This window comes from Pygocentrus nattereri, chromosome 20 (assembly GCF_015220715.1).
Source record: "Pygocentrus nattereri isolate fPygNat1 chromosome 20, fPygNat1.pri, whole genome shotgun sequence".
Taxonomy (NCBI): domain Eukaryota; kingdom Metazoa; phylum Chordata; class Actinopteri; order Characiformes; family Serrasalmidae; genus Pygocentrus; species Pygocentrus nattereri.
The window spans coordinates 12,319,380-12,347,132 of NC_051230.1; the positions used below are offsets into that span (position 1 = coordinate 12,319,380).

Consider the following 27,753-nt stretch of genomic DNA (forward strand, 5'->3'; position numbering starts at 1 on the left):
AAAAGGGGGTCAGTTCTGGAGTTATTTGGGTTCACAATGGACGGCTGATTTTGGGCCCAGCACATAATAAGCAAGTGCATTTTTTTTGTATGTGTATAAGCAAGAGAGGACATTAGAGGACGTGTTGTGGAGGGTAATAAGCCAAATAAAGCAGATGAGCTAGAGTTTATACTGTGACTTTTGCTAAATAATATAAAATATCAGATTTGTTATTTATATACAGTAAAGATACAGTGTTATCTGTTTTTCCCGATGTTAAAATCATAAGTAAGAAAAAAAGGTGTCACTTCAACCTGTATTATTTCATGTGGTAACAAACAATACAAGCAATACTTTAGTTCAGATGACCAAAATCAGTATTTTACCTCAGTTCAAACCTCAATAACACTTCAAATCAGTTTCTTCCATGTTCTCTTTTTACAGCATTGATTATATCAGCCAAAGAATAATAAACTAATTACAATATGAAACAAAACTGCAGAACAAATAAGTCTTTATTACTTCATAGATTTACATAAAACAGTGGATCTTCCATGATGTTATTAATTGTTTTGTTGTTAGTGTTTCTGATGTGACTGTAAGTATTGCTGTTGCAAGAACACTAGTGCTGATGTTTTGATAGAATGAGTTTATTTTGAGATGTTTCTGCTGTGTTTTTATAGTTGGTGAGCATGTAGGCTATAAAACGAGCTGTTTAGCCGAGCAGCATATTTCTGCAGAGAGAGCTCAGAGTTTCAGAAAGCAAACTTGGCACTGAATAATGCTTCTTAGCAATTGTAATAAGCTTGAAATGAAAAAAAGACTTGCCAATAAAACTCATAGATTATGGACCCTGAAAATGTATGTGTTATTAGTTTTATTCATCGTTTCTATGTAATACAGATGGACAGAAGTGTTGGCTGGCACTGACATGAATTACAATTAGGTTAAGACTGATGTGTAATATTGATAAATAAACATCACAGAAACAATGAGCAGTGACAGTACAGCCTTTGGTAAATGCAAATATAACAGTCAACGTTGGTGTGCACAAGAAAAATTCTCCTAACTGCAAGATTCAAGACATCCTTTCTCATTCAACCACCATTAATGAGAATACTACTACTTACGATTATGCTTACTACTTAGGAGTTATGATTGTCCTCTAAAAGCAGAAGTTCCATCCATGCTCTATCACTACTGCATTCAATTGAAAGTGCTACATTTAAACTTAAATAAAACAGTTCTTTGTCATTTCTGAAGTACATGTAAAAACAAAACAACAACTTTAAAAATGTTTTAAAAGTGATCATATATTCTTGGAATTAGCAGAGAATCCACAACAACTGTTGCCATCACACCTGATTAGAGAATTCCCATAGGCTATATTTCAGTTTTGCTCCTCAGAAGGAATCTCTCGTGAGTTCGTTCTATAATCAGTGTCATAGGAAACATGAGAAGCATAAAAACAACAGAAAGAGACAGAAAAAAGCAACAGCACCTTTTTTAGGAGAAAAAAAAAGAAACCAAATGTTCTACATGTAGTCCTTGTAACAAAACCTCTAAAATGATAACATTATAGAAAGAAAGACAAAACATTTGTTACTTTAATACACATTAATGTAATAAGATTGTACTCTAATTGAAATTCTTCTCTATTCATCTCTATTGATGCTTTTGTTGTGGGATGTTCATTGAACGTACTGTTTAAAACGTGGTGTTTTAACGTAGAAAGGTAACCAGGCTGCCTTCAAATTTTGAGTTTCTTTAAATTTCAAATAGGTTAAGAGATTTAGATGTTCAATAAAAAAAGTCTGGTTACTTACTTATTTAAGTTAAAACAAGTCTTCTTAACCGTCTGTAAAAAGTTAAAGATACACAAGTTAAATATACGTATATAAAAAGTTAAAAAGACAAAGACTAGGTCCTCATAAAAGAGTGCTCTAGTGAGTTAGTGAGTCATCACAAGCCGATGTCGATGTTGAGAGTGCTTTCATTTCCCATGGTGAGCAGAAGGTGCCATTTGATCATGCTCAAGCCTGGAGCTGCCCTGAGGCCCCAGAGGCCCAAAGGCAGAGCTGCCAATGGGACCTCCAGAGGCTGAGGGGTAGAAGTGAACGTCCACAGCCACGGAGGTTGTGCCCAGGGACACGCAGTGGGACAAGAGGAGAGGGGAAGAGCCATGCGATATGTTGATGCTGTGGTGGACTGGAGTGGCACAGGGCTCGCTGGTCTGCAGGGTCAGTGAGGACCGGAGACCTTCCTCCTGAGAAGCTGGCGGGTTGGGCGGAGGCGGGGAAGGGGCATCCTGGCATTGTCTGAAATCTCGGCTTCTCCAATCCTCCATGCACTGGAGCTGGATATCAGATTGGGGGGAGGGGGTGACCTTGCTTTCTTCAAAGGATGTCTCCAACTGATGCAAGGTGGTAAAGGCACAGATTACTGCATTATGTTATGCCATAACGCTCTTTCAAAAAGACAAAACTGTTTCCAGAATGCTCTCTGAGCAAGGGAAGTGTGATGTAATCACACTGCTTGGGTGATGTGATTCAAGATAGCGGTCTGTCTGTCTGTTGCCAAGAACTTTAAAAGGGACCTATTATGCTGATTTTCAATGTTCAGAATTTTAATTTTGGGGACTACTAGAATAGATCTCCATGTGTCAGTCTCCAAAAAACAAATTCTTTATCTTGTACTGTGCATTCCCTATTCACTCTCTGTCTCAAATGCTCTGTCAGAGCTCCAGTGTCTTTAAGTCTTCAGATGAGACCAGTGGGCTCTGATTAGTCAACTGCCTCTCTGTGCTGATTGGTCAACTGCCTGAGTGGCTCTGCCCCTACACATTCTACCCTTGTCTTGCAGCCTGCAGACAAACCCTTCTCTTCTGAGCAGCTGTGAACACCAGTGTGACTATTTCTCTAGTGGTGGCAGTTCTGCTATATCAGTGTGAACCCGAGTGCTGAAAGTTGCTTCAGTGTTTTCTCAACAACAGGTGAAAGATTAAAACCACCTTCTTGTTTCTGCAGTCATCCATTTTATCAGCTCCACTTACCATATAGGTGCACTTTGTAGTTCTGCAATTAAATACTGTACTCCATCAGTTTCTCTGCGTACTTTTTTAGCCCCCTTTTACCCTGTCCTTCAATGGTCAGGACCATTACAGAGAAGGTATCATTTGGGTGGTGGATCATTCTCAGCACTGCAATGACACTGATGTGATAGTGGCTCGTTAGTGTGTGTTGTGCTGGTATGAGTGGATCAGACACAGCAGTGCTGCTGGAGTTTTTAAACACTGTCCACTTAATGTCCACTCTATAAGATACATTTACCATGATTATCCACCTTGTAGATGTACAGTGAGAAGCTCATCTGTTGCTGCATAGTTTGTATTAGTCATGCTCTAGTCTTTCATCAGTGGATGCAGGATGTGGCACACAGAGCACTGTTGGCTGGACATTTTAGGTTGGTGGACTATTCTCTGCTGTGTCTGAGAATGATCCACCATTCACAAATACCTGTGCTGGGGTGGTCCTGGAGGTCCTGAACATTGAACATTTTGTATCAAAAGTAACACAATGTATGTTGTCCTCAATTAGACAGACAGATGTGACACACTGTGTTCTTTTTAACATTCTCACATTTATTCACATTCTTTAATAGTGACTTCATACTCATGCATCCAGACTTAAACACATCTGTGAAAATAAAGTCACTGACCTGCTCTTCCTCAGAGGGCTCAGGGTGTGTCTCCACTATCACTGGTAGATCCTGGGTGGGCTGTACTTCCTCATGGACATCATCATAAGAGGGTTCCATCAACAAGGTGGATGGACTGGACCCTGGGGGATGGGCTCTTGTCTCAGAAGTGTTTGGACTTTGCTCAATTACTGCAACCATATTGTCATCCTCAAAAGCCCTGAAGGAAACATCAGCTAACATGTTAGAAAATAATTGTGTATTACATGTATTGTGTATATATGTGAACTCAAAATTATTTTTCCTTTGTGCGATGCCACTTTTGGTTCCCTAAAGAACCTTTAAATGGATGGATGTGTGATCGTGAAAAAAGTAGAAAGAACCTTCATATAATGTAAGGTTCTAGGAAAAACACAAATTTGCTAAAGAACTTTTAGATTATGTGAAGGTTATTTAAGCCTGCAAAAGGTTCCTGTCACTTAGGTATCTCTTTCAAACACCATTCTTTAGGGAACCGAAATGGTCCCTTTGTGTGATATCATTAATAAAGATGTAATCTCATTAAAACCCACTTATTATCATATGTCCTTTCAATTGCAAGACGTTCTCCGTGCCTACATGGACCACCTAGGCCTCGTAGAGCTGCAAGAGAGAATGTACAGTAAGAGTAAGTGTGTAATTATGTTTATGACTGCATCTTATTGGAATGGCTGCACTTCCCAAAATACAAGGAAAGAATTTACAAGTCAGTGCAAATGCTAAGGGGCTGTCTCACCTGCTCGTCCTGTAGGTTTTGCTTCAGGGTCATTTTTCCGAAACAAAGAATAGAAAGCCATCGTGATGAAAATAAATGCTAAGGAAACTCCGACTCCCACTACAATGGGGATGTCATGTTTTTCAATCACAGGCAACCAACTCTGAGACTTCTTCTTTTCCCTGAAGATTCAAAGGCAGGTAATAGGAAAAATAGGGAAATGCTAATGCAGTGGCATTTTTCAAACTCCTAAAACATGTTATTATGACAGGCACACTATTTGACATGTCATTAACAATATCAGCATGACTCATACTCATACTCAACAGCAAATATTATGAAGACAAAATCAAGAAGATTAAAAATAAATTCAGACATAGATGAGGTCCTAATATATAAACATGTGGTACACCATTAGAATCTCCCACTTTTGCACTTTGTAGCATAAAAAGCATAACACTTAGGAAAAAAAGTCTGGAATGCACTACCTGGCATTATTGTCAGTGGTCCTCATGGGAGCCTTAGAGGTGTTTTTCTTCAGTGTTTCGACCAGTTCTGTATTATTTGTCTGTGATGCTTTGGTAGCACTAAATTGTTCAATGGGTTGACTCCAGTTCTGGAATACCTCCACAGGGGCTACTGTGGTACTCTTTAAATTATAATTTGTGAATCTAGTGGTCTGGTTAAGACTATGAAAGACCTGAGCCAGTGAGCTGGGAGATGAATGGCCTTGATGTGAGTTTGGGTGCTTTTCTGGAAGTTGACTAATTTCCTCAGAGGACTGGGTGTATGCAGATTGCGGCTGGGCTTTTAGGCTTGGATCCAGGGTTGGCTGATCTGGAAGCTGTGTGATTAGATTAGTAGGAATATTATGTGGCTGTTTATTTTGTCTATTTGTTTCTAGTAAGAGTTTGGAGTAAGAGCCTGTAGGTCTGTATTGCTGTGTTTCTCTCATGGTCGTGTCATCGTGAGCAGTGATGGCTATATAGGCGATATATGGAGTATGGGTGGGAGCATTGACGGAACGTGTTGGGGAATCCTTCAAATTAACATCTACGGCTGTAAGAGAGATGGAAACACAAACTTAAAACAAACAATCCCAAAAGACCACAATTCATGCTTTTATGAAAAAGCTGGATGTATCATACTTGTGGTGTTAGCCAACTGGTGAATTGGATTCTCTGTATCTTTAGAAAACTTTAAAGTGTTGTAAATGGTAGAATCTGTAGGTTCTTCTGACTTGATTCCTGGTGCCTATAAGATTTGTGAGAACAAGAAACTTATAACTTTTGTCATTATGCATTGCAAGAAATATACAGAACATCACTGTCTCAAATACACAGAAGCACTGAAAGCTGATCTGAATAATGCTGTGGAGAAGTCTGCATGATGATGTTTACACTTTTTATACAAAGATGAACGATAGCTGGAATCATTGTAATAGCAGCAATGACCAAATGTGATGGGAGTACAACACTGACTTCCACATGCTACTCACTGCAGATAACATGTCCTCTTCAGGATCAGCTTCAGGTCAAAGGATTCAATTGATTAGATCAAATTGAAATTTACTACAACAGAAAGATGTGGCTAGGCTGTGTGCATAGATTTTTCTTAGTGATAGACATTCAGTCGTAGGTTTTGCTTACCAGACAAAACTATTATGTAGACCTTTCTACTATCCTGACCCATGTTATTTTCAGCAGTGCAGTAATACTCTCCTGCATCTGACCGGTGGGCAGTGGAGATGTGCAGTGTTCCATTATCTGTGGGACACAATATTATGGAAACTCTCAAAGGCAAAAACATTTCATGTACAGAGTAATGGTCAAAAGCCAAAGACCACATTCATTTTCCCATCAAAATAGCCTTTTAGTAGAAGTCATGCACTCTTTGGCATCTCAAAAAGCAGGAAATGTACATCACCAAGCACTTTATTAGGTACTCATTCATGCAGTTACCTAATTAGCCAACCATGTGGCAGCAGTGCAGTGCATGAAATCTTGCAGGCCAGCAGCTTCAGCTAATGTTCACATCAACCACCAGGATGGGGGAAAAAAAACGAGAGCTCAGTGATTTTTATGTTGCCATGATTGTTGGTGCCAGATGAGCTGTTTGCTGTTTTTTGTCTTTTTTTTTTTTTTAGAAATAGGCACTATAACTGCTGATATTGCATTGTTGAGAGAGGTCCACAGGAAAAGCCAGACTGGTTTGAGCTGACAGAAAGTCTATGGTAACACAGATAACCACTCTGTACAATTGTGATGAGCAGAAAAACATCTCAGAATGCACAACAACCTTGAGGTGGTGGATGGACTACAACAGCAAAAGACTGCATCGGATTCCACTTCTGTCACTGCATTATGCAGTCATGTCAACAGGGACCAAAATCTCAAAGAAATGTTACCCTCATCTTGTGGAATCCATGCCATTAAGGCTTACACAGAAGCCCGACACAGTATTAGTACTGTTCCTAATAAAGTGCTCAGTGAGTGTATATTTAACAGAATAATCATATTACTATCTTAGTATTTTTGTAACGGTTGGGAGTGAGGAGGCGGGCGCATGTGCAGAGATATGCAACTTTTATTGTAAGCATATCCAGGGTTGTGGTCAAGCCAGTTCAGGTTCCAGTAATCAATATCAAGAGCAGGTTGGAAAGACATAACTAAGAAGTACAGGAGAAACATTCAAACAGGTTAAACAAAACTTCAAACAATAAAGACCAGTGACAACTAGGAGCAAACACAGGGCTTAAATAATAACAGGGTAAACGAGGAACAGGCGGGGAACACCCGGGGTGGAGTCACAAAACAAGGGGACTGGACTAAAAAAACAAAACAAAGAACACGTAGGCTAAACCAAAACACAACACGAACACATGGACAGGACTGGGAGGGGCCAACTGTGACAGTGTACACCCCTCCAAAAGGTGCGCACACTGAGGCACGCCAAACAAAACGCTACAGAACAAAACCAAACAGACACAAGGGACCAAAAACAGAACCAAACTAGACAGACACAGTAGCCGGGACAGGACACGGGACAGGCACAGACACAGAAGCTGGAGAAGGAGCAAGAGAACGTGAAACAGGAACCATGGGCAAAGAAGCAGGAGCAGAAACGAGCACAGGAACGGGAATGCGGGAACAAGGGACAGAAGAGAAAGGCACAGAAGCAGAAACTGGAACGGAAGCCAAAGCCACAGAAGCAGAAGCGGGCACAGAAGCAGAAGACAACACCAGACACAGGAACAGACGAAACAGGAAAAGAACGAGGACGAAACACGCAGGGAGGACGACGAGGCACACCACAAAACGACCAGAGGCACAACAGGATTAGGAAAACAAGAACAGGCCACAGACCATGCAAAAGACAGGGGAACAGGAACTAAAACAGACACAGGGACAGAAATGGACACACAGAGCAGGGCAAAAACAAAGGAACAGAAACAGGAGACACCGAAGCAGACACAGAAGGAACAGGAGGCCACAGGGAACAGCAGACATGGAAGAAACAGGAGGCTCATGGGGAACAGTAGACACAGGAACAGGAGGCCCACAGGAAACAGACACAGGCGAGGGCAAGATAGGCGGGAACAAAGGGGCTGCAATGTCCACAGAGACAGGCAAGCCTGCACCGACGTCCACGGGGGCAGGTGGACCTGCAGCGTCTAATGCCGGGGAGTGAGGAGGCGGACGCATGTACAGAGATAAACAAATTTAATTGTGGGCAAATCCAGGGTCGTGGTCGAGCCAGTCCAGGTTCCAATAATCAATACAGAGAGCAGGGTGGACAGACATAACTAAGAAGCACAGCAAACAACAATTCAAACCTATCAAACACCAAACATCCAAACAGGTCAAACAACAAAGACCAGCAACAACTAGAGGCAAACACAGGGCTTAAATAATAACAGGGAAAACGAGGAACAGGCGGGAACACAGATGGTCACAAAACGAGGGGACTGGACTAAAAAAACAAAACTAAGAACACGCGGGCTAAACCAAAGCACAACACGAACAGATGGACAGGACTGGGAGGGTGTCAAAATGGTGACAGCCGTGACAATATTTAGAATGTAATATAATTTAATCTAATATAATGTTTAATATTTAACAGTCTAAATATAATATACATATAAATATAATATCTAAATATAATATCTAAATTTATTGCATCCACTCTTTACTACTTACAACTTCCCTTTTTTTTTCCACAGCTCCAAAGTTCAGTCTTAGAAGTTGTTAGCATTTTCTGTATTTCTGTGATTAATCCAATTAAGCAAAAATATGTTGAATGATGTTGGGGTCTGCATGTGAACAGTGAGAAGTCAACTGCTCTGAAAACACCAGCTTCTTTTTTGCCTATTTCCTTTAGGTTAGGTTACTTTATTTATTCTAAGTAAATACATTAGGTTTGCAGTAGATGAGTTGTTATGTTATGAATTGTTATGATGTCAAGCTTGTAACAACAGGGAAACCCTTTTTGGCCATCTAAAGCACATTCTCCATTAATCTGAAGAACCCTTTCAAGATGCAGAGAACCCTTTAATCATGCAAAGTCAAGTCATGGTTCTATATAAACCATTTTCTTTACTAGAGAACCTTTGAAGAATTAACTTTTCATGTGTTTACTCTGCCTGACCAGCTGAAATAAGGTTATTTGCAGCCATCTTGTTCTCTAATTCCTTTTTATAATTCTGATTTGCTTTAAGGATTTCTGTTTTCAGCTCCTTGGTAGCTAACTGCAGTTCAGGAGGTGCTCCTCACTTTCTTTTTCTGTATGCTGGACTTGATCAATACGGTCACCGGTTTAGTTTTAGGGTAAATTACACTAACTAGGAATAATACACCCTCACAAAAGGCCACATATGAACATGTCAAATCAACAAGTGTTTTCAAATCATCACCAGGAGACTGTGTAAACATGTCCCAGTGAGTGCCATAAAAGGGCTTCTTAACAGCTACATATCTTTTCAGAGCCACAGTATTGAGTCATCTTCTCACAGTGGGGAGATGGACAGAAGATCCTGTAGATTTTTTTTTATTTTGAAATAAGTGCAGCTTGATTTTTTTCCTCTCCTAAAGATGAAAGCTTTTTATGCTGGTAGTGGTTTTGGTGGTGTACCAGCTCTTGCATGTTTTTTAGGTGCCCCATTTTCTCTGTATCTTTTTATTACTTTTTGAACTCCACTTATTTTTCTTTAACACTCCCCTTGTAAAGGTAGATTAGAATATATATAATCTCATCAGAAACATACTCTCAGAAATTCATTACTTGTGCTGAATTACCATTTTAAACGCAACTTAAGTAAAATGAAGGGTGGTCTCTGATGTTTGCAGAATCAGAATCACTTTATCAGAATCACTTTACTCATCATTTCATCTTTTTATCATCTATACAACCATAGTGGGTTCAGTGCATCACTTGCATCACTTTTTTTTTTTTTTTTTGATTCTCACTGGTTCCTGGCAATCTCTGACTCACCATCAGTGTAAATCCGTGATGAAAGTGAGAGAGGAGTGTGAAGCATAGTTCTACTCCAAGTGTACTTCATTGGTGAGTTTCCCACAGCTCGACATGGGAGAACAATGGTGGCTCCTTCTGACACATTCACTGACTCCAAAAACGATACAATGACAGGCTTTGCTGCAATCAGAAGGCAAGATGCATATTTATTGATTCTAATACAGCTTTATCAAGAAATAAATGTCAAACTTATATGGCAGCTATTTACCAGCTATACGCAGGGTAGTGGTTTTCTTATCCTGTCCCACAGAATTGGAGGCTGTGCATGTGTAAAAACCTTCGTCATAGATTCTAACCGAGGAAATGTAAAGAGTTGCATTTCTCACCCTGTGAACAAAGCAATTATTATCAAGCATAGTATATGTACAAACAGCATCTTGCGGTTATGTTGCCACATGTTACGGTTGGGATGCACATTGTAATATGAGTAAACACGTCGGTAACTATTTTTATTTAAAGTTATTTACATTTGTTGGATCAAATAGAGGCCATGACTCATCCAGATAGCCACAGGCACTCATCTGAACCATCTGATGTTGCACCATAAAGTGCTCATATGCATACTGCAGCCTTGTGCAAAAGCAGTGTTAGATAGGCCCGTATCACATACTTTTCAACAAATGACACTTTGTGCTTCTCTAACATATGTTTACAGTAATCTGATTTACAATACACACTTTAAAAACATGTTTTTTCAAGGGTTCTTTATTAAAGAAACCACGGACATTCATAGAACCCTTTGATTGATTAAAGGGTTCTTTGCATGGTGAAAGCCTTCTTCAGATTGATGGAGAATGTGCTGTTGATGGTTCTATACAGAACCTTTCTGAAAAGAGTTCCATATAGCACCAAGAAGGGTTCTGCTATTGTTGTGATTTCCAGCCTATTATACTGGAACCCTTTTTGGTGCTGTATAGAACCCTTTTCAAAAAGGTTCTATATAGAACCATATAAAACACATTCTCCGTCAATCTAAAGAACTATTTAACCATGCATAGAACACTTTAATCACTTAATGTTTCTACAAAGAACTGTTCTCTTTACTAAAGAACCCTTGAAGAACCATATTTCTGAAGTGTGTATGATTACGGAAAACTTACCCTATGGTAGCTTTGCCTCCTGTTCTGAGAGAGCGACCCTGCTTGGTCCATTCTATGGAGGGAACGGGGTGCCCTGACACTTGGCACTGGATGAGCACCTCTGCTCCCACCGTGGAAGTCACTACCAGGGGCCAGATAGTCACAGATGGAGGAGCTGCCAAAGCAGAGGAGCCAGAACCAGAAACAATGAGCCTAAAATGCTACATGGTACTGCCCGCCTTCGGGAAATAATGTAAAAAACGAATTCTGCTTAAAGGAATAGCTGAGAGAAAAATCTGATTCATACAGATTTCTCCTTGTTTTAAATGTGAATCAGACAAAACATGAACAGTTTTTGAAGTTCACTTATAAAGTTTTGTGCTGTTAACTTTAAAAATAAATAAAAGCATGAACAAAATCAAAGATCGCTATGGCTGTTTTCACACATACACTGTTGTACTTTTTTCTATTCTTACACATATTACTTTCAGAAACAACATAAGCAAGTCAATGTCAATTTAAGACAATGACTGGGTACAGGTTGAAGCAAGATTGGCATGCAGTTAGCACAGTTTCTTTACTTGTTAGTTATATTAACCTTATAGCTTCAGTGCTTTAAAACTAAAAAAAGCAACTTCTCATACAAACCGATTATGGTTCATCCACTACATTTGTTGCAAGGGGAGAAATGTGTAAATTAGATTTTTTGCCAAACTACTCCTTTAAAATGGTTTAAAACAAAATATATTCAAAAACAAACAAAATACCTGTAGCCAAATGCAATATAACTATATACACTATATTTCCAAACGTATTTGGTCATCTTCCTTCACACACATATACATATGAACTTGAGTGACATCCCATTCTTAATATATAGAGTTTAATATGATGTCAGCCCACCCTTTGCAACTACAACAGCTTCAACTTTTCTGGGAAGGCTTTCCACAAGGTTTAGGAGTGTGTTTATGGGAATTTTATGGAATTCTTCCAGAAGCGCATTTGCGAGGTCAGACACTGATGTTGGCTGAGAAGGCCTGGGTCGCAGTCTCCGCTCTAATTCATCCCTGTTCTTTTGGGTTGAGGTCAGGACTCTGTGCAGTCTAGTCAAGTTCTTCCACACCAAACTCGCTCATCCATGTCTTTATGGACTTTGCTTTGTGCACTGGTGTGCAGTCATGTTGGAACAGGAAGGGGCCGTCACCAAACTGTTCCCACAAAGTTGGGAGCATGAAATTGGCCAAAATCTCTTGGTGTGCTGAAGCATTAAGAGTTCCTTTCACTGGAACTAAGGGGCCGAGCCCCATTCCTGAAAAATAACCCCACACCATAATCCCCCCTCCACCAAACTTTACACTTGGCACAATGGAGTCAGACAAGCACCGTTCTCCTGGCAACTGCCAAACCCAGAGCATGATTTGTCACTCCAGAGAATACATCTCCGCTTTTATAGAGTCCAGTGGTGGCGCTTTACACCACTGCATTCACTTTGCATTGTGCTTGGTGATGTAAGGCTTGAATGCAGCTGCTCAGCCATGGAAACCCATTCCATAAAGCTCTCTACGCTGTTCTTGAGCTAATCTGAAGGTCACATGAAGTTTCGAGGTCTGTAGCAATCGACTCTGCAGAAAGTTGGCGACCTCTGCTCACTATTCACCTCAGCATCCACTGTCATACGTGACCTAGGTGCTTGGTTTTATACACCTGTGGCCATGGAAGTGATTGGAACAACTGAATTCCATGATTTGGATGGGTGAGTGAACACTTTTGGAAATATAGTGTATCTGCCAGTTCATTGTATAGTGATGCAATTGTATCATGAACTAATAATAACATACCCAGAACTTCCAGGAAGATTCTTCTAGAGGTCACAGCCCTTTGAAGGTAAGGATTAGATGCCCGACAAAAATAATACCCCTGATCTGTCTCTAGCACTCTGTAAAAAAAGTTTTAAAAAAAGTTACTGTGACAGAAATTGTCACAAACTGTGACAGAAATATTTTCACAAACTGAAAATATAAACAGGCTTAAGCTACACTCAGTTTATGCACACCTGTGAAAGAGCAGGTCTCCAGTGGGCTCCACGCTGAAATGAGGCCTGGGCCGGAGGAGCCGATTGTTTTTAAACCAGGCCACCTGTGCAGGGGGTCTGCTATGTGGAGGTCTGCAGGACAGGGTCACCGAGTCCCCCTTCCTTACAGTTTTATTGACAGGCTGGAGAACAAATGTCCAGTCCATCACTATCGATAGAGAGGGAAAAAAAAACTTCAGCACGTAGTGAGTGCAGTACCATAGTAGTGTTCACATGATAGTGTTTACATACATATATAGGGACTTGCCATTACTAATTTTAATGACATACAATAGTACAAAACCTATCATATTCATACTGTTTTAAATTTTAATAATTATGGTAACAGTGTATGAACACTGTCTTGTTCAAAAGTAAATAACCAACAGCTATAATCTCCCAATGCACATTTACATAGACTTAAAGTGAACTGTAAACCGTGTAAAGTAAACTGCAATGCAGTGCTAATGATGATTTCTTTTACATGTAAATTATAGTTGATTTTTTGATTTTGCAAAGAAAATATATGGTTCAGTTAAAAAGTCTATGAATAACTGAAGTAAATGACTTCAGTTTGTAAGTTTATGGCTTACAGCAATCAACATACTTTAACAATACTCAGAGAATACTGAAGACATGACAGTTTTGATCATTGATGTCATGATAGGACGTTTTCATATAGCTCAAACCCTGTCATGTGTATGTTCCCTTGCAGGCATGGATGTACCTGCAGGAAGGAGGTATGCAGGCTGTGATCTCAGTCTTTCCTTCTCGTTGTTGGCCTCACAGTGATAGAATCCCTCATCTTCGGGCAAAACTCTCCTAAAGAACATTTGAAATTTAAGTCATTCCCATCACTTAAGACAATAAAGCATTGCAAATCATAGTGCTTTTTCCTTTTGTACTGTTATGTATTTCAGAGTGAAACACATCACTTCACCTCTGAGCTAGCTATCTCGATGATAGATAGGGGTGGTGGGATGGGGTAAGACATGATATTATTGGTTATATTACTTAGCCCTGCCCATTTGTACAAAGTGACATCATCAAAAATTCAGGTGTTGTTTCAGAAGCAGGCAAATGTCATTAAACTCTAGCAAGAATTTAGTCCTTTAAATGATAAGGTGATTTGTGTTAAGTATGTCATGAATTCACTAGGTAAAAAGGCAAACTGTAAAGCTTATATGTAATAAGAGAATACATAAATGCCCTGTGAGCACTAGGCTTCTAGGCTTATTTTTAAGGTTTTCATTTTAAGTCTTATTATTCAGTAACTAATATGCAAGTTATGTTGTTATGAAAGTTATAACTGATGTATGGACCCACATACAGACCCTCAGAGTTAGAAAATACTTTTTAAAACGGTAACACTGGTAACACTTTCTATGAATATCATGTCTATGAGCATTATAAACACATTCATAAGATGTTATTATGCATTCATTAGATTTGTGTGTGTGTCTGGGACGCCGAAACCCAGAATATTTTCAACCACCCCACCTTCCGACATGAAAAACCTCCGGTTTTTCATTAGATATCATAAACATAAATATTTATAAAAATGAATTATATTTTATAGCCATATTTATTGTGCATTAGGAATTGTTAACATAATGCGTTATATGTAATGTAAATAACATGCCATCATGTTAGTGCCAAAGAAGTCCCAGCTTACAGAGTGTAAACGAGACAAATATTTTATTTCTCACCACCAGAGTTGTTAGGAATGGCCCTTTGGGGCTTAAGTCCTATATATTCGAATGTCAACCCCAAACAAGTTGTCCAGCCCAGAGTGATTACTACAAGGTACTTTCCTTAACGATCTCATTTTTACAGTTACAGCACATCACAGCAAACCAAGTACCCTTCAGGCCCCTCCACTGAAACTCCCCCTGACATCACATTGAGCATGAAGTTGCTGTGGAGTGAAGTGAGAGGTAAGTTAGTAGAGGGCTATGTTTGTAATTTGTTTCCTCACTTGTTCTAACATTAACCACTAGAAACCTTCACTTTGTAGCAGCACTACATCACACTGTTAGACATGAAGGTTCTGTGCAGGTACATTTTTCGTTTATCAAGGTACAACTAATGTGAATGTTCCCTTAAAGGTACAACAGTGGTTTTAAGGTCCAAATGTGTACCTTAAATAGGTTTTTTTCCCGGGTGAAAAATACACATTTGTACATTTTCATAACCTAATGCTTTAAAACACAGCAATAAAATTAAACGCCTGGAGACTAGACAGGGTATGTGGAGTCAGTACAACTTAGAAAATATAATTTCAATGGATTGTGGTTCAATTATGTTTGCTGACTAAAAGTAGGGTACCAGCCCAGCACCCCAGTGATAGTTTTGTGAATAGTATATAGAAATACTAGGTTTTTTTGCTAGCAGTTACTGGACATGCAGTGTTAAGTTAGCATAAGGCAAACAGAGGTGTATGTAAGCTTTCCTGTGTTGGGTAAAACTCTACTGATGGCACTGCTATGTTAAGATCTGACATAAGCTTGTAATTTTACAGTGTTTCAGTAAATACATCGGTAAATACTTCAACTTAAAGCCTCACTCTTAATATTGGAGGATATGTTTGTACAGTAGGGCTCATTTTACTTACAGTGGACAAATGCAACTTACAAGCTCTTATAACATGTTATAAAAATGACTTATAATGCTTTATGTTTGCAATTCTTAATACATAAGAAGCATGGCGATACGGTGTACTTTATTTTTTAAAGATAAGTATAGCCATGTTTATAATGCCTTATGAATGTGTTGTAACATGATGAATGTGTTCATAAATTCTTATAGAGACAGTATTCATAGAAAGTGTTACCAAATATGTTTCATGAGTAGTTAAATGATGATCTCTCTCACTCAAACACAAGCAGTTGTCCATCATCTTGCAGATCCCATCGAGAGGTATTGGCTAACATTTGGTCATCTTTGAACCAATGCACTACTGGAGTAGGAAAACCTTGAACCACACAGTAAAGAACGGCCTCTGTTTCTGCAGGAACTGTGAGATTCTCAGGGCTCTGAGCCAACTCAAGACCTGCGCTGACTCCTGCAAGTTAACAGAAATCTTTTATGAGGAACCACAAGCTACTGAAAAACAAGAAGCGACAGTTTTGTATGTGAGAGGAACAAACAACCACATACCACAAACAGTTAGTGTGGCCGGAGTGCTCTCTTTGCTTATGTTCAGTAAAGGATTATGTGTAATACAGACATAAATGCCTTGGTCTGCTTTGGTTGTATTGACCAGGTGCAAAGTGCCTGAGGTCTTTTTCTGGCTGCCCCCTCCATACTGACCCTGGCAATAGAAACATGCACACAGACAAGACTTTAGCAGTTCTGTTAAGAAAGGAAACCCTGGGGTCACAGTTCCGGAGGAAATAACAGAGAAAGTGCAGAAACTTTATTCTCAGAGGGCCATCTCAGTTTATTCTCAATGCCTTTTACTTCCTTTCAGAAGTGCGTTCATCTTCAACAAACAGACATTTCCATTCCCACACAGATTCCATCTTTTGTGATCATTGTATTTTCTTTAAAAATGTAAGTCAGATCTGTTGTTTTTGTGGTTCAGAATATGCTTGTAATTGCAGATAGTACAGCTTAGTTCAACAGACCTTTTCACTTTAATGCACTAGTGACATCTAGTGGCTAAGGATCGCATTGCATGTGTGGCCAAACTGAAATTCAGTAAATCTACAGAAATACAAGCTATTGTTAGGCATATATTAGGGATGTAAAATACATGATTTTTTATCATATATATCATATAAATCATATATGATTTTGGAATATTAGAATCAATTAGAATGGATTACAATAAAGTGCGCTCAAATTTTTTGGCCAAGTTTAATTTTAAGTCTACGTATTTCTGTATATGTTTCTGTATATTCAGTATATTTGAACCTTTTTGAGCAGTTCTGAAATGATTAAATCATTTAAAATTATAGTGAGATGAAACTTAAGATTTCATAATGTATCAAATAATTTCCAAAAGAATTCAAAATGTACACCCCTTGTAAATATAACCACTGTGCAGATTGTATGTGCTCTCATCTGTAAACACCTGAATCTGAGTTCCTTTGCTGACAGCTCTACCGTTCTTCAGCCATGAGATGTATGCAGGTGGAGAGCTGTCCCCAGACACACACTGGAAAAAGATGTCCTGACCCTCTTCAGCGCTCTGAGACTGAGGACTGAAGAAGATGTTCTCCAAATCTGGGGAAACAAAACTGAAACTCACACACGCAGAAAACATCCCCGTGTTCTGTATTTACCACAAACTCCCTGAGTGTTGTTTCCAAACAGTGACCTGTATCCTAAGACTGACTTCACAGAGTGAAACATAAGTTTAACTTTCAACTGACAGCTTCCAGTTCAGCTTTTGCTGTAAGACGTATATTTTAGCATGTCAGATTTCTCACTTATAGAATTATTAGAGTTCATGGCTTTCTCAAGTCACTTTAGTGAGAAGAACAGCTTTTACTAGCACAAATTGTACTTTAACATGTGCTAATTAGCTATTTATAAGTAAAACTTGAATAACTTTGAATTATTCTATGTTCAGAATTTCTTAGATCATCATCATCATCATCATCATCATCATAATGTTTTACTGTTTCATCATTATTATTACAACCCCATTTCCAAAAAAGTTGGGATGCTGTGCAAAATGTAAATAAAAACAGAATGCAAAACTTTAAACCATATCTTTTACTGGAAATAGCACAAAGACAACATATTAAATTTTGAAAATGATCCATTTTATTGTTTTTTGAAAAACGTATGCCAATTCTGAATTTGTTGTCAGCAACATGTTTCAAAAAAGTTGGGACAGGGGCAACAAAAGGCTGGTAAAGTTAAGTAATGCTAAAAAAAACCTGGTTGTTAAATGGCAACAGGTCAGTAACATGATTGGGTATAAAAAGCGCATCTCAGAGAGACTGAGTCTATAAGAAGTAAAGATGAGGAGGGGTTCACCGCTCTATGACAAACTGTGCAGGCAAATATAACAATTCAACAATAATGTTTTTCAAAGTAAATTAGCAAAGAACTTGGGGATTTCATCAAGGGACAAGGCCGTAAACCAATACTGGCTGGCCGTGATCTTTGAGCCCTCAGATGGCACTGTATTCATAACAGACATGATTTTGTAGTGGAAATCACTGCACGAGCTCAGGAACACTTCCAAAAACCACTCTGTGAACACAGTTTATTGCTGTATCCACTAATGCAATCTCTACCATGCAACAAAGAAACCATATATAAATAGGATCCAGAAACACAGCTGCCTTCTCTGGGTATCATTTGAAACACCTGGATACTGCTTCATTTGTCATAAAGACCACCCGGCTTGTTATCAGCACACAGTTCAAAAAACAGCTTGACGATATAGGGGTGCATTAGTGCACATGGCATGGGTGACTTGTGCATCTGTGAAGGCACCATTAATGCTGAACGATATATACAGATAAATGCGTCTTTTTCAGGGAAGAGCTTATTGCAGCTTGACAATGCCAAACCACATTCTGCATGTTTTACAACAGCATGGCTCGACAGTAAGAAGGTCCAGGTGCTAAACTAACCTGCCTGCAATCTGGATCTGTCACTACTGGAAACATTTGGAGTGTTATGAAACAAAAAATATGATAAAGGAGACCCTGAACTGTTAAGTTGAAACCTTATGTCAAGTAAGAATGGGAAAAAATTATCTTTCAAAACTACAGCAATCAGTTCCCAGTTCAGTTCAAACACTTACATAGGGTTGTAGGAAGAAGAGGTGGTGCTACACAGTGGTAAACAAGACCCATCACATCCTTTTTGAAATGTGTTGCTGGCATCAAATTTAAAATGGGTATATATTTTTCAAATATCATTAAAATGTCTCAGATTCAGTATTTGATATGTTGTCTTTGTAGTACTTTGAGTTAAATATAAGGTTTGCATTGTTTGCATATCATTGCATTCTATTTTTATTTATGTTTTAGACAGTGTCCCAACTTCTTTGGAAACAAGGTTGTGTTATTATTATTATTATTATTATTATTATTATCATCATCCGTATTTTGAAATCTGACTTGCTACAATTCTATATTTACTTGTGAAATGTTATGTTTTTACAAGTCATTTTGGTAAAATTTCTCTTATACAAATTTTTGTTATCAAAAAAAACCAAACAATAACAAACACAAATAACACGTTGCAGATCATTTTATAAAGTCCGACGGATACACACACACACACACACACACAGACACACATTTTCTAAGCTGCTTCTCCCTTTGGGTCTGACGGATACGGTGTATCAAAAAAAAAAACAAAACATAACTGATAATTAAACTCTAGTGGAATAATCGGATGTGTTTTGTGAAACTTTTTTTTAAAATAGCTTTGTGTAATAATCAAGTTGCACAGAAATGATTATATTGCATACAACTCACCACATGCATAAAAGTTTTATAGAGTAAAGCCAGCCTTAACAGCTGAAACAAAACACAAGAACATACATTACTGTACAGCAAGTGCCTTTTTTAAGGATGCCGTCTATATGACCGCTACATACATGCTTTGCTGACTCTGACGATGGTTCTGATCTGCTTGCTTCCTTTCTTAGCGCTGCAGATGTATCCCCCTTGGTCTTCCTCTTGCAGCTGGCTAAAGAACAGTGAGCCATTGGCCATCTGATAAACTCCAACACCCAGACTGCCGCCGTCTTTCTCCCACTTCACTGGTATCACCCTCTGGAGACGGGAGTCATAGACTGCACAGTGCAACATCAGCGGACTGTTCAGAATACCAACACCATCCTTGGGTAGGGTTGAGAACACTAAAGGGCAGAGAAAACGTTACAACACACCCACCAATCCAGACACCACTACACCATTGCTTACCTCAAATGTAGTCAATCAGTGAAAACATGTTTGTGTCAGATATTTACTTCCTTTACTTTTGCAATAGAGTTATGAGGCTATAATGTAGCAACATTCCTCAAAGTGCAATGTATTGTTAGAGAATCTCAAAGAGGTGTTCTTACATGGTTCTTAAAAGTGTATTTTGAACTAATAATAGATGTTAAGGCAAATTTGGGATCATTTTGGCATGCAGTTTGCATGATTTGCTTGATGCTAATGGTAAAGCATGACCTTCCATTACTTCTTATTAGCTTAGCTTGTTAGTAGAATCTGAATCAGAATACTTTATTGATCCCAGAGGGAAATTGGAGTTGTTACAGTTGCAGCCATTTATTTAAAATAATAAACACTTTAATAACTTAAGACAAAAAAGAGAAATTTGCAATATGTACAAGTTTAAATTCTTACAAATACAGTGGCATTGGCTGTGATAATAAATATGAAACATACTGTTCAAATAATTGCCCTTCGGAGTTATTGTACATTGAGGGAGGAGCTATTGAGTTTAACTTCTTAAGAATGACTTAGCATTGGCTTCTCAGCTCCAGTGCAACAATAGAAAAAGCAAACTTCAGAGACCAAATGTGTCGTTCCTGACTAACTACATTAGATTAGATGGATAATAAGCAAATTGTGTGAATTTGGTTACTTTAACCTTATTAGCTTTATTAAACATTGTTATAGCATATTATGAAACTTGCATGTTAAACTGATGAGTTCTTTGAAAAGTCTTAGTTTGCAAAGAACAGAATTCATTATAAAAGTGTAGATTCGACTGATAAACAGCCCAGCCAATTGGAAGATGTACAATCATGCCGTTCTATATGTAATATACTGTCAGAAAAAAGGTACTTAATTTTTTAAAACAGTAAAATAAAGAAACTGGAACAAAGACATGTTGTATGGAGTCAACACAACTTAAAAATATATAATTTCAATGATATGTGGTACAATAATGTTCCCTAACTAAAGGTACTGAAGATGTACCCTTGAAGGTCCCACCCTAGTGACAGTTCAGTACTCTTTTTTCTGAGAGTGTAGAAATAATCTTAATATCACCTGCATGACTAAAGATGGACTTTTGTGCAACATAAATCCTATAAATTCTCTCTTTTTTTTCCTGAAAGTGAACGCTCAGTGTGAACAGACACCACACTTTGAGGAAACAGGTAGTTTGAAGTCCACTGTTGCTAGGATACAGGTGGAGCGGCACAATGTTTTGGCGAGCCCCCTGTCAAATTATGCAAGCGAATGAGAGATTAGCATATGGCACATTCAGTTATCTGGGTCTTTATCATTACAAATGAAGTAAAACTCTGCGCACACACAACGAGTGATGGACAATAGCGTTCATCATTCTATGCAGTCCAGGTTCTGCTATGACATAATACAGAGGCACCTGCAACGAGGCAGAGGTGTTGCTAGAATCTCAGAGTCAAAAATATGCATTAAACATCTTTGCATTAAACTAAAAGGCTGTAAAGGCTTTTGTGTTAGATAAAAGACACTTTCTTTAACTGTATATTGTGATCTTAAAATAATACAAACCTAGCTCAGATTGAGAAGCTATAATCCTGATAGAATAGGAGAAAATGAGCAGCCAGACTGGACAGGGCATCTGGGCAGAGATCCAGAGAAGAGACACCATTCTAGCCCTCTCCCTGTGTGCTGTTTAAATGAATATGCTGGTCCATAGCATGGCTCCTCATCTGGCCAGTAGCATTTGTGCACTGAAAGAACACAACAGCCACATTAATGGAATAATGGTATAAAGCATATTACATCCAAATAATTATTGCCTATATTCAAAGACAATATGTGAATAATGTATAAGTGGTATACGTATTAATCAGATCAATTAAAAGCATTGATTTTTAAACTGATGCTGTATTTATCTATATAAGAACATGTAAGCAATAAATAATGCACTCAATACTTGAGTGTTTATATATAGCTTATTTCAGTTGTTGCAACATGACATAAGATATACATAGATATACATAGCAGGCCTTATAAGGCCTCTGCATTTATGTTCTATTACACGGCAATGATGCTTCATAACAGTGTTATAAAAGGAGCAAATATTACTTGCATATAAGGTCAGTTCATTAAGCACGTCATCTTCCAAATGCTAACATAAACTGTACAAAAATGCTCAAGGATTGCTCTCTAAATGCATTATCCAATGGTTATGCATGTGTTATGAAGCCCCTGTGGAGCCTTCAAATCAAGTGTGACTTGTTTTCAAAGCCTTCACATTCTTAAGGCTATTAAAGCTAAGAAATCATTGCTCACCAAGAAACAGTGCAGTTAAGTACATCCCCAAAATATATTATGTCATTCCAAAGCAAATGTATTTGTTTTCTCAAGAAAAAATGGGCAGCACAGCTTTTCCTCTTGGCCTCGTTCCATATTCCTATTTTGGTTGTGTTTTACTGCCACCATTATCACAGCCCATGCTTTGTACACTACAAGCCTCTTTAGTCCCTTCAATGGACTGGCCACTTTATGCCGCTCAGCAGCACCCCCTCCACTCACTGATTGTGACATGAAAAGAACAGGGCTGCTTTGTACCCAGAGGATCAGTTAGCAAGCCTGTTAAGAAACGCTTGCTGTCTGATCATATGAGCTTTCATATAGCTCTGTGTCCATGTAAGGTGGACACAGACTTAATGCTTGCCTAATTTGACCAATGCCACAGCAGGACTGAACTGCATACTTTAAAGATCATCGAAGACAAGTGACCTAGTGTGAGCGAAGCCTTGCCGCTTATCATTAATATCTAATAAGCTGTAGAGTCCTTGTGTAGGTTTGAATCAGATAGGTGACAAGAAACTACACAATGTCCACATCCTTCCTTCCATTTATTCATCCCTCTGTCTATCCTTCCATACATCCCTTTATTCAACAGCTTCATTCAACAAGTGTAAATGAAACCTAAAATCAACCCAGCATCTTGCAGTAGTTAAATTTTGAGAATAGCAGTGTTTTACACCTTTTACTATACATATACATATATATATATATATATATATATATATATATATATATATATATGTATATATTTTTAAATAGTTTTTCTGAGTCTCACTTATTTGCATTCTCTTATTACATTTGCATGGTTTTATATACCAAAAACAAACAAGTTTCGTTCATATTTTTGACTATTTTCCAAGTTCTCTTTAATACTTATAATTAAATTAAATCCTGTAATATTTTGATTGAAACAATAGCTTTAATGTGGTTTGAATTAATTTGAATACAACTAGTTAAATTGCTTGTATCCACATTAAGTGATTTTTGTCGATTAAATCAACAAAACATTTATAGTGTATTGTGCCTTGCTCAAAAAGCAGTTCAAGTTAAAACACACCAGGAATTCTGGAGTTAACTCCAAATCCCATTCAAAGCAATGGGAACTGACTGTGTGGAATCTAAGAGTCAATTCCCCACAATGATTTTTTTTCATTCTCGATTCCAAAAATCTATCTTGCACTCTATGCAAGAATGTAACACTAATTACACAGGAAGGGGTTTAGTGAGCGCCAGCAGGAGTCATAATTGTAGTGATGTGTGTATTGTGGAAGTTTGTCTGAACAGCAGAATAAACACTAGGTATGTGTACAGCAGAACTGAACATCACTATGTGATCCAGGCATAAGCTATGGTGTCAACTCTCAGTTCCCGAGTGCCTGGAATATGAGAGTCGGCTCTTTTTAGGGTTGACTAGCAGCCCTACTCTTCTTAAATTTGTATAAAAATGTATAAAAATTTATAAAAATGTCTAAACTGCTGTAGGCTAAATAGGTGGGTATATGTAAATGCACGGTTTTTGTGACGTCACAAAACATTGAATTCAAAACATACAGTTTTATTTCCATATGTAGACTTTATGCGCTGATCACTTCACTTTATATAACTGCTTCATTTATTACCTTCATTAAATGAAGTGAAATAGAACAAACTACTTCTAGCTTTCTAATGGCAAGAAACCAAATGGTGAGCAGTAATAAATACACTCATAGCCATATTAAGTAGATTATGTCAATGGCCTGTTACTCTCACCAATATTTGGATAATGGTTCATTTCTTGGGTTCTTCATAGGCAAGATGTTCTTCACATTTGCAGTAGCTGGAACAATGCCATCTTTGATTTGTTCATTTACATGTCTGAGTGCGTAACTTTAAAAAAATGCCCTCACTTTCTTAACAGTTGTTCTGGTCATGAATTGGTATGCTCAGACAGGTTGGCGCACCTCTTCAGTGACTTCATTTAACTTGAATTATTGTCACTTTGTTGTTTAAAAATCATAGACTCTAGCCTTAGTCACCGGGAATGTACTGAATATCTAGCAGTCAATCAGTCACTCTCAGGTGAGTGCTAATCTCGATGATGGTTGACAGCACATCCATGAATGAGTACTTGAGCACTATGACTCATCTGGCATGAGGCAGGGACAGCGGGTGGGTGAGCTAACGGGACTTAATGCCAAGAGCCGGGGGTGTGTTTGCTTTGGTTTCACAACACCCCATTAAATGACTAAGCAATTCATTATGGTTTTAATTAATGTCTGTGCTCAGCAATACAATTTAGCACTCCTGGGAAGGTGAGCCATTTTTGTTGTGTCAACATCATGGCCTATTGTGTAGGCTTTGAGTACTTTAACAGTTGAGTCTTGCAGAATTGCCACAGTTCACAGGCCACTTCTGAGTGATACAAGTGCTACACTATCACATCCATTATGCATGCTAAATGTGCCTGCTACCAGGAGTTGCACCCAGGGGAATTCATGCCATTCACTTTTCACTAGAGACATATCCTGCACCGTTTGGTGACATCTCTGTTCAAACACACCTACTAAACCTGACTTTATGATATGTTTGAGCAGAGACAGCACCAGAACTGTGGCCCCAGTGGACAAAATCTAATGACCCTTGTGCTAAGAACGTGATATATAGAATTCCACATTTTAAATGATGACCGTACATTCATACAAATCCTGTAGAGTTAAGTTAATTTGGAGAAGGAGAATTTTGAAGAAGAATCCATCTTTCCATGGTGATTTCTGGTCAATGGGCCAGTCAAGACAAACTATTTATTTTTGAGTTCTAAAATCACAAACTCAGAGTTTTTCTACAGTAGATATTTTAACAGTGGGTGCAAAAAATACATGTTGTGATGACTGTGTACTGTTGGAACCAATTTGAGAAGTGAGTGTCTAAATAATTACAATGAAAGTAGAGATCATTGTGGTCCAAGCACAACATTATGACGTTGATTCAAAGAGCTTTACAAATGAGAAAATACAAAGATAACTCATACTAAAATGTAAAAAGAGACTGCAAATTGTGGTCAGAATTTTTCGACGATAGCCTTCATTTATATTAATTGTTGAGGAAGTATATCAAAGTTTAGCACACTTTTCCCTTTTTGACCTAGGTATGGTAAACAGTAGGTGTTTAACAAAGAAAGTCAGAATACCTGGAAAGCAGTACAATTTTGATATGACTTGTATTGCTGAAGTCCTTGTGCTCAGTGAACTGAATAAGTCTCTGGCAATTTCTTGATTTCCTTGACATATTATATTCTCAGAGCTCAGCAGAATGCTTTATTTGCAAGATAAACATTTGTAATGGGGCTTTTTGACCACCTCCCCAAACTCCCTTACCAGTGTTTTGTTTCTGATCTTTTGGAGTAGTGTTGTAGTGCTTGAGTCAGATCTAAGTCTAGTATCAAGTAAAGGTCTCAGTCTGTTAATTTGGACTTTTTTCTATCACTGTTCACTATAAATTAGCAGCATAAAATGATACTTTATCTACATGCTTACATAAAACCTGTGTGCTGCCAGTTGAGGATGCAACTGATGCTTTTTATGATGCCTTACCTGGTTATTTGTTTGTTGATATTCATTGGTCCCAAAATTAAAACCTCTCTTTGGGGATAGCCTTGATGGGTCCAGGTCTCAGTCTTGACTTGGACTCACCACTAGTGGTCTTGACTATAACACTACTTCTGAGGGAGTGACTCAATTTTACAGCCCGGATCAACATTAATGATGAGCAAAATAGCATTGATCATATCAAGGTTATAAAGAAGTAAAGTTTGATTTAGGTTTTCCTGTCCGTGTTTTATATTTCATGATTTTTGCTTCTCAGCAGTGACTAATTCATATAATGGAGTCATGTTAAATTACATGACATGAGGATCAAGATTGAAAAGAGTTGGAGAAAGGAAAAGTACGGTCTCACTTTAGCAGTATTCATGACATTTACTGCAGACAGGATGTCTGGGAAATGGCCATTCTAATGTAAAACTTCATTCAGTACAGTTTAGACAGTCCAAGCTGGTTGTCACACTGAAGCGAACATAAAGGTGAATATTCATAACCACTCAGGCATCTTGAAGGATCTGATTGCTATATGTAAAAGCACACAATAGTGAAAAGTGTCATTTGCGTGTTTTGTTTACATTGCTTTTGGTATTAAAGCCTCAGTTTCACAGTGGGATAACAAGAGAATCAGTGTATTTATTGCAATAATGCAATATTTAACTCTGACTGTAGCTTTTGATTTCAAAATAGAACAATAAAATAAAGCAATAGGATGCTGAACATGAACACCTCTACCACTATCCCCACTATTACTACTCTATATTAGGCTAATATTTCACATGGTTGCTGATCATATTCATAGGCACCATCTGTAGGGTCCTATTTATAGTGTCTGCCTAATTGTAAATGGTAATATTAGCATGTGCTTTGTAGTAGAGCTCTGCAGTGTATGTGTATAATCACAAATAGCCAAATGCACATTTTATCTGCAGTGTTTGCACTAGTCTTTTTAACTCTAGCTGTCTTAACTCTGTTTTGTAGTACAGGGTAATATGATTTGAAATATAACTGTATATGGTTATTTGCCTAGTGTTAGACAGTACACCATTGCAGTGACACAAATACTGTCCTCAAAGCACAGTTCATCTTCAAAACAGTTGATTCAAAGATGACTGCAAGATGTCTAAATGTCATTATATGCCACTTCAGTTATTATAACACTGCCAGTCTGTCATGTTTTTAAAGAACACTAAAATGAACTGTAAATATGCTTCATATCAGTGCACTACAGTCCATTTTATGAATAAAGTCCTTAGAATCAATGCTTCCCAGCTACAGCTATATAACACAAGCTAATAATGATTCACTGTCTTGTAGTTTTAGAGCTAATTTCGTACATATAGACACTTACAGCTAGTCTTCTCTCACAAGTCAAACCTAAAGAATATCTAATTGTGATTTTCATGGCAGTAATGTTTTTTAATTTCTCAAGATGATTTACTTAAATAACCATCATCATTCAAAAGCACATACTAATCTTCATGAGATATCCTGCACACAGCTTAATGTACATAATATATATAAGGGATATTAAGAAAGTATTTCCAGCTTCATTGAAGCAGTTATAAAACAGGACAGAAAGGGAAACAATATAAATGTAAACACAGTATGTAACTGTAAAATTCAAATGTTCTTACCTGTGAGTGAGAAAGCGCTCAGCTTCAGTGTAGCATCTCTACGAGTAAGCTCATTCTGTATGTGCTCTCCTCATCACCAGTGTGTCAGGTTAATCTCACAGGGCACACACACACACACACAACATGTGTGCATCTCACAGGCTGGAGAGCCTCAAAAGGCTGGGAACAATACGAGCGTACTAAAGCAGCAC

The 27,753-nt window shown here is 38.1% G+C and overlaps 1 protein-coding gene across 1 annotated transcript; it reads right to left on the minus strand.

Annotated features, from left to right (window-relative positions):
• Window positions 1–752: 752 nt before the first annotated feature.
• On the minus strand, window positions 753–27,673 carry LOC108423587 (contactin-2). The gene is made up of 20 exons (XM_017690983.2): window positions 27,563–27,673; window positions 21,583–21,764; window positions 19,686–19,949; window positions 17,190–17,341; window positions 16,271–16,424; window positions 15,986–16,175; window positions 13,839–13,933; window positions 13,094–13,280; window positions 12,879–12,976; window positions 11,062–11,215; window positions 10,170–10,288; window positions 9,920–10,081; window positions 6,079–6,195; window positions 5,928–5,956; window positions 5,578–5,683; window positions 4,918–5,488; window positions 4,451–4,611; window positions 4,248–4,317; window positions 3,697–3,895; window positions 753–2,392 (listed from the first exon to the last, which is right to left on the minus strand). The coding sequence occupies exons 2-20, from the start codon at window positions 21,680–21,682 to the stop codon at window positions 1,973–1,975; spliced, it is 3,348 nt and encodes a 1,115-aa protein (XP_017546472.2). The 5' UTR covers window positions 21,683–21,764; window positions 27,563–27,673; the 3' UTR covers window positions 753–1,972.
• Between the last annotated feature and the right edge of the window lie 80 nt (window positions 27,674–27,753).

Excerpts from the sequence above, each read along its gene's own strand:
- LOC108423587 (XM_017690983.2), bottom strand. The coding sequence starts at position 21,682 with ATGGTGTCTCTTCTCTGGATCTCTGCCCAGATGCCCTGTCCAGTCTGG. Across the intron at positions 11,216-12,878 it reads AATCTTCCTGGAAGTTCTGG|CTCCTCCATCTGTGACTATC; the intron begins GTATGTTATTAT and ends CTGCTTTGGCAG. Across the intron at positions 10,082-10,169 it reads CACTACCCTGCGTATAGCTG|CAAAGCCTGTCATTGTATCG; the intron begins GTAAATAGCTGC and ends TTCTGATTGCAG.